The sequence below is a fragment of the Drosophila busckii genome, chromosome 2R (assembly GCF_011750605.1).
Source record: "Drosophila busckii strain San Diego stock center, stock number 13000-0081.31 chromosome 2R, ASM1175060v1, whole genome shotgun sequence".
Lineage (NCBI taxonomy): Eukaryota > Metazoa > Arthropoda > Insecta > Diptera > Drosophilidae > Drosophila > Drosophila busckii.
Genome location: NC_046605.1, coordinates 19,302,512 through 19,308,328, shown reverse-complemented (window position 1 = coordinate 19,308,328; position 5,817 = coordinate 19,302,512). Strand labels below are relative to the sequence as shown.

The window sequence follows — 5,817 nt, the reverse complement described above, 5'->3', positions numbered from 1 at the left end:
TTTGCTTTGTTTTCTACAATAATCATTTATTTTTATTTACAGCTAAAAATTTGTTGGTGTTCTCACTAAGCTGTCGGTATATCCAGCGATTGTTTTTTTCTTTATAAATATTTGTATATATATTTAATAATTAGTGCTTGCTTTAATACTGTAACTTCAAGTGTCTATTATTAATTAATTATTGCTGCCCATTACATGTTGTTCTTGTTCTTGTTTTTTAATTGAAATGTACACACAGTATATAATTTATATAGATTTTGAGTTTTTTAATATTGAATTCATTTACAAAATGCTTCGTCACTTTGAGTATATGTTTTATTATCATGTATAAGCATAAATTTAGTTGTAGTTTATATATAAATACAGTTACAGTTAGTGCTTGCTTGCGTACATTTACAAATATCCGTTACTATAAGTACAATACAAATTAAAATTTAAATGAGCGCTTCGTGACTTTTTATATCAAATAAAATAGAGTTACAATATATAAAAACCTAGTTTAAAAATTACAAATATAAATCAAATGTGTAAGCACAAATACTGATCAAGACATACAAAAAACTGTTTGCTTTCAATTTGTCAGCTTACCAAATCTATATACTGTATATGTATACTATATAAGTGTGTCTGTGTGTGTGGTGTGCATATATAAATATCTAGGCAAAATACACGTTTTGTTCGTGGCTATATGTGTGACATATACAAGTTGCCCTCGAACCTAGGACGTTGAATACTTTTTCTTCGCTTGCATAATCACTAAATGTAATTCTGTATACGAGTGTGTGTGTGTGTGTAAATATTAGTTGTATGCAGCATAACTGGTCATAATAATACAAACTATAGCTAATCGCTTCTGCTTGCTATATATACAAATACAAATTCTGTGCTCTTCTCTACCAAAATTGTGCTGCTTGTGGCATTTCCATTGCAGTCTCTGCTACAATTGTTGTTGCTGCTGTTATATCTGCTGCTGCTGTTGCTGTTGTTGTTGCAGTTGCAGCTTCAGTAGACTGTGTTAGCTAGGGACATCAGGAGTGCTTGTCTGTCAGCTCAGTCCAGCGCGACTCGAAGAACTTGCGCATGCCATGACCCGCTTTGCCCACTGGCGAATCATCCTCATTAAACATTTCGCAATTGTCGAATATCTGCCGCACATCGTTGCAAAAGTCTTCGCGACATTTGTAGCTGTAAACATAGCACACACACACACATTTAATATTTGTTTAAACAAATGTAAATAGCGTTCACTTACATCAAGTCCTGTAATTTCTTTTTGATTGTGGATAGGTCCATGGGCACTTTAATTATCTTGCGATATGTGGGAAACTGTTTGGTGTTTACTGGCAATAGAAATGGCCAAGAGTCCTCATGCAGCTAATTATAGCAAATTATATGGTTAAGGTTAGGTTAGGTTATGGTTAATAGTTAGCGTTAGCTTTCAGTTTGTGTACCTCCATTTCGCCCAGCAGCGTCTTGCAGACGGCCAGCTCCTTGATGAGCTTCTTGGTGGCATGCTTCTCCTTCTTCTCCTGCTTCAGCTTCTCCTTGGCCTCCTGTATGGCGTGTATGTTGATGGGCGGCGGCGACATTTGTGTGCCCGCCATGGCAGCGGCTACAGCTGGCGGCGTGGGCGTGCACGCCCTTGGCGAGGGCATCAGCTGAGGCTGCGACTGCGGCTGCTGCTGGGGCGGCGAGTGGCAGGCAACATTGAGATGTGATGTGGGCGACGCTTGAAGCAGCAAAGGGGCCGCTGCATTGGGCGTTGGCAGCTGCAGGGGCGCAGGCAACGCTGGCGGCGGCGGTGGCGTAGGTGTGGGCGCTGGCGTAGGCGTTGGCGTTCGTGTGCGCGTGGGCGTGACAGCGCGCGGTGACATGGGCACAAATTGCATGGGCTGCGGCACAGAGGCAACAACAAAGTTGCTGGGCGGCAGAATGCCCGAGGGAAAGCTGGCATTCTCCTCCAGCGGCACGCCATTGTTGTTGCCCAGATGCGCCTGAAAGCGGCTGCCATCAATGGAGTTGTTATGATGCGCGTCGTCGTAGCTGGCGGAGGCAACCGAATGAGCAGGACTGCAACAAGTTGGATACGCCCAAATGAAAACAAGTTCAAAGCAAATAATCAATTGCAGCTTACCTTAGTGGCGCTGGCAAGGATGTCATGGACTCATCATGCGATGAGTTCAGCGACTGCTGTGAGCTGTTCAGCAGCAACTGATGCTGCTGCTGCTGCTGCTGCTGCTGCTGGTGCTGCACATCGTTGAGGCAGAGCTGCTCCATGCTGCCGCCGGCTGGATGCAGCTGCTGTTTGTCGCTGCCACGTCGCTTGGCAGCGCTGCTCGAGTCACGATCCCGTCGCGATTTGCTGCTGCTGCTGCTGGTGCTGCTGCCGCCGCCGCCGCTTGTGGCAGCGCTGCGTTTCTTCGGAGGCGGCGCACGCGTAATGCAGCCATGGCAGTACCACTTGCCACGCGGCACCTTCAGCAGCGGCGGTATGTAGCAGTCGGCGTGGTAGGCGCGCGGACACAGATCGCAGTAAATCATTTTGCCCACGGGCGCGGGCCGATGGCCGCCGCAGACGATGCACTTGCGCTCATTGGTCGCCTTGTTGACGCACTCGTAGCAATACCTACAAGAGAAGCACAGAAGAGAGAGATTGTGAGCGTGAGTGGCAGCGGCATTAGGCAGTGGCAATTGTGGATTGGAGGACGCGGCACAGTGCACAAAAAATAAAATAAAAATTATGAGATAACAAAAACAAACGCAAACGACGCGACAGTATGTATGATAAATGAGGTTAACGAGACGTTATGCAAAGTTAATATTTGTGTGAACACACGCACTCTCTATCGATCAATCTATCTATCGATCTGTTTCTCGCTCATTCACTCTTTTGTTACTCACCAATCGCCATCGGGTATGTTGTCCATTTTGGGCTTAAAGCAGTAGGTGTGGTAGCCCTTGTCGCAGCCATCGCATAACAGCAGTTTATCCTCATTCTCGCCTGAGGTGCAGAACTGGCAATTCTGTAAGGAGTTTGAATATTTGCAAGAGTTTGTAGTAGTGCCTGAACGTCGTCGCTGTCGCTGCTGCTGCCGGCTGCCCTTGCCGCGGCTTGCACTTGCTCTCAGTTTAAAATCACTGTCCGCGTCCGAGTTCGAGTCGATCTCACTGTCCGAGGTCGAGTTCAAGTTCAAGTTCAAGCTGTAGTTGTTGTTCGAGTTCGAGTTCGAATTCGGATTCGAGTTTGTGTTCTCTGTCTTCGTCGTATGTCCGTTTTGTGCCAGAGCTTTCAGATTGATTTTAATTGTCATGGGTGGCGGAGGCGTAGGCGTAGGCGTAGGCGTAACAACTGCTAGCTTTTCTTTTTGCTTGCTCTTCTTGGGTGTTGGCTTTTTATCTTTTGCTTTCTCTTTTTCTTTGTCCTTTTTCGATTGCTTGGCTTGCTGTTGTTTCTTTTTTGGTGTTGCCTGCTTTTTGTCGCTGCCCTTTTTGCTGTTGGACTTGTTGTTCTTTGTGCGCGTTGCATACTTTTGAGCGCACAATTCAAATTCGTTCGTTCCATTGCCACATTTCATTATGTTTCGTTTTCGTTTGTTGCGGTTATATGGGTATTGTGTTGCGGTTCGTGTCACGGTTTCAGTCAAGTCACGTTTCGTTTCGTTTCGTTGGTTCGTTGGGATAAGTTGCGATCGTTGGTTGAAGCGGGCAAAACGGGTAAAACGGGTAATGGCAACAAAAGCATTCAAATTGTAAAAAACAAATGACGGTATGGTTGGATGTATGCGTGTGTGTATGTTATGTATGATTGTATGTGTGAAGGTGTGTATGTATGTATGTGTGTGTGTGAGTATTAAAGCGTTAAATTCGTTTTTTTGATTTTGGATCAAGAGTACACCATTGAACACCACAAACAACAAACAAGTCAAACATTCAGCCAAAAGGTGTTAAGAATGGTAATAAAAAAGAAAAAACAATAAAAACATTGAATTAATTTTGTATAGCAAGTCAATAAATTATTTGTTTTTTAAATGCATACTGCAAGGAATCAGCAAAGTGTAACTACTAAAGACTAGTTAACAAATTGAAATATTTACGATAAGCAAAATTAATCAAAAAAACATAAATATTCGAATATATAAGGCTCATTGCTTAGTTTAAAAATATGTTACTAAATTTTCTGCTGTTCAGTTAAAATAATTTCTTTAATTATTCTATTAAATTGAAATCTTTTTTAGATTATATAATTATGAATTTGTAATTTTTTTATCATTCAGATATTTCTATTTCTACGCGTAATTTCTTAAATTTCAGCATAAAATACTACAAAATATATTATTTATTTTTAAGTAATTAAATCATTCTAAAATTGTTAGTGCGTGCAAGTGTTTGTTAATTACATTAGTGTGTGTGTGTGTGAGTAAATAAAAGGCAACGCAACCGAGTAGAAAATTGAAAAATGACTTGAGGGTTAAGATACGGTATGACTTGAATGGTTATGCAGAGTTAAATAGGTATGGTGTGTGTGTGTGTGTGTGTGAGTGTGGGTGAGTGTGGGTGAGTGTATGTGGGTGGGGTGGGGTGGTGAGGGTGCCAAGCTAAAAGTTAAGCCTAAAAAAATAGCAATACCAAAAAATACAGCAAAGGGAGCAACTTACCGCCTTCATGATGCTCTTGTCCCAGGCAACGCAAGACTCGAGCACATAGAGCGCCATGGCCAGCTGGGCGGTGGTGTGGGAGCGGGCGACGGCATCGCGCCACTGCACCAGACCCTTGGGTATGTTCTCGATCTTTTCATTCGTTTCGCTGTCGCAGTTGCTGGCCGGCGAAGCGGCACCCGAGCACGAGTCCAGGTTGCCGGCAGTGATAGCTGCTGCCGCCGCCTCACAGGGCGTGGCATTGGCATTGGGCGCAGCTGCAGCAGCGGCGGCAGCCAAGGCCATGGTGCGCTCATTGAAGGCAGAGGCATTCATATTGCCGCCTGGCTGCTGCTGAGCCAGCAATTGTTGCTGCTGTTGCTGCTGCTGCTGTTGCTGTTGTTGTTGCTGCTGTTGCATTTGCAACAAATAAGCCGCAGCCGAGGCTGAGTTTTGTGTCTGCGTTGACGTCTGTTGATTTTGAGCTATGACCGCCAGATGCGCATCGCCTGTTTGGCTGCCCAGTGGCGGCTTGAGATAGCGTCGCTCAATGTTGGCCTCCAGATCGATGATGCGTTCCCGTATCATGGGTATGATGCTAACAAAGTCTTCCTCGCTGAGCTGCTCCTCCAGCTGCAGCGGAACTTCGTTGTCGGTACGCGTGGGCAGCTGCCAATTCTTGAGCTGCATTGAGGCGCTGGCAATTTTATCCTCCAGAGATTCCAGTTGCTCCAGCAACGCCAGCTCCACACGCTTGGCCACCTTGGGATTCCAGTCGCCGGCACGATCCGGTTGCATGTACTCCTGCACCAGCTGTTGCGCCTCCTGCAGCTTCAGCTGATAGTTCACGCCCAGCGGCTGCTCCAGGCTAAGGAAACGTTGCAGATTCTCCTGCAGCTCCCGTTCCCGCAAGCCCGAGGGGTTGAGCGTCTTGAGCAGCTGGCGCAGCTTCTGCTCATCGTCCAGCTGCCACCAGCCGTAGCGCTGGCGACGCGGCACATAGACGCCGTGCACCTTCTGGGGAAAGCCTGAGAGCTTCACCTGCTCCAGCAGTCGATGCTCATCGGGGGTCATGGAGAGGGGCAAGGGTATATCGATGGGTATGTAGGTTTGCACACTGCTCAGCGACATGTTGGCTATGTTGTGATAGTAGGCCTGGGACAGGGCCTCGTCCAGACGCAGC

The 5,817-nt window shown here is 45.8% G+C and overlaps 1 protein-coding gene across 1 annotated transcript; it reads right to left on the bottom strand.

Moving 5' to 3' along the window:
* Positions 1-267: 267 nt before the first annotated feature.
* On the bottom strand, positions 268-5,811 carry LOC108596463. The gene is made up of 6 exons (XM_033293139.1): positions 4,656-5,811; positions 2,902-3,023; positions 2,135-2,626; positions 1,452-2,070; positions 1,253-1,374; positions 268-1,185 (listed from the first exon to the last, which is right to left on the bottom strand). The coding sequence occupies exons 1-6, from the start codon at positions 5,763-5,765 to the stop codon at positions 1,029-1,031; spliced, it is 2,622 nt and encodes an 873-aa protein (XP_033149030.1). The 5' UTR covers positions 5,766-5,811; the 3' UTR covers positions 268-1,028.
* Positions 5,812-5,817: the final 6 nt, after the last annotated feature.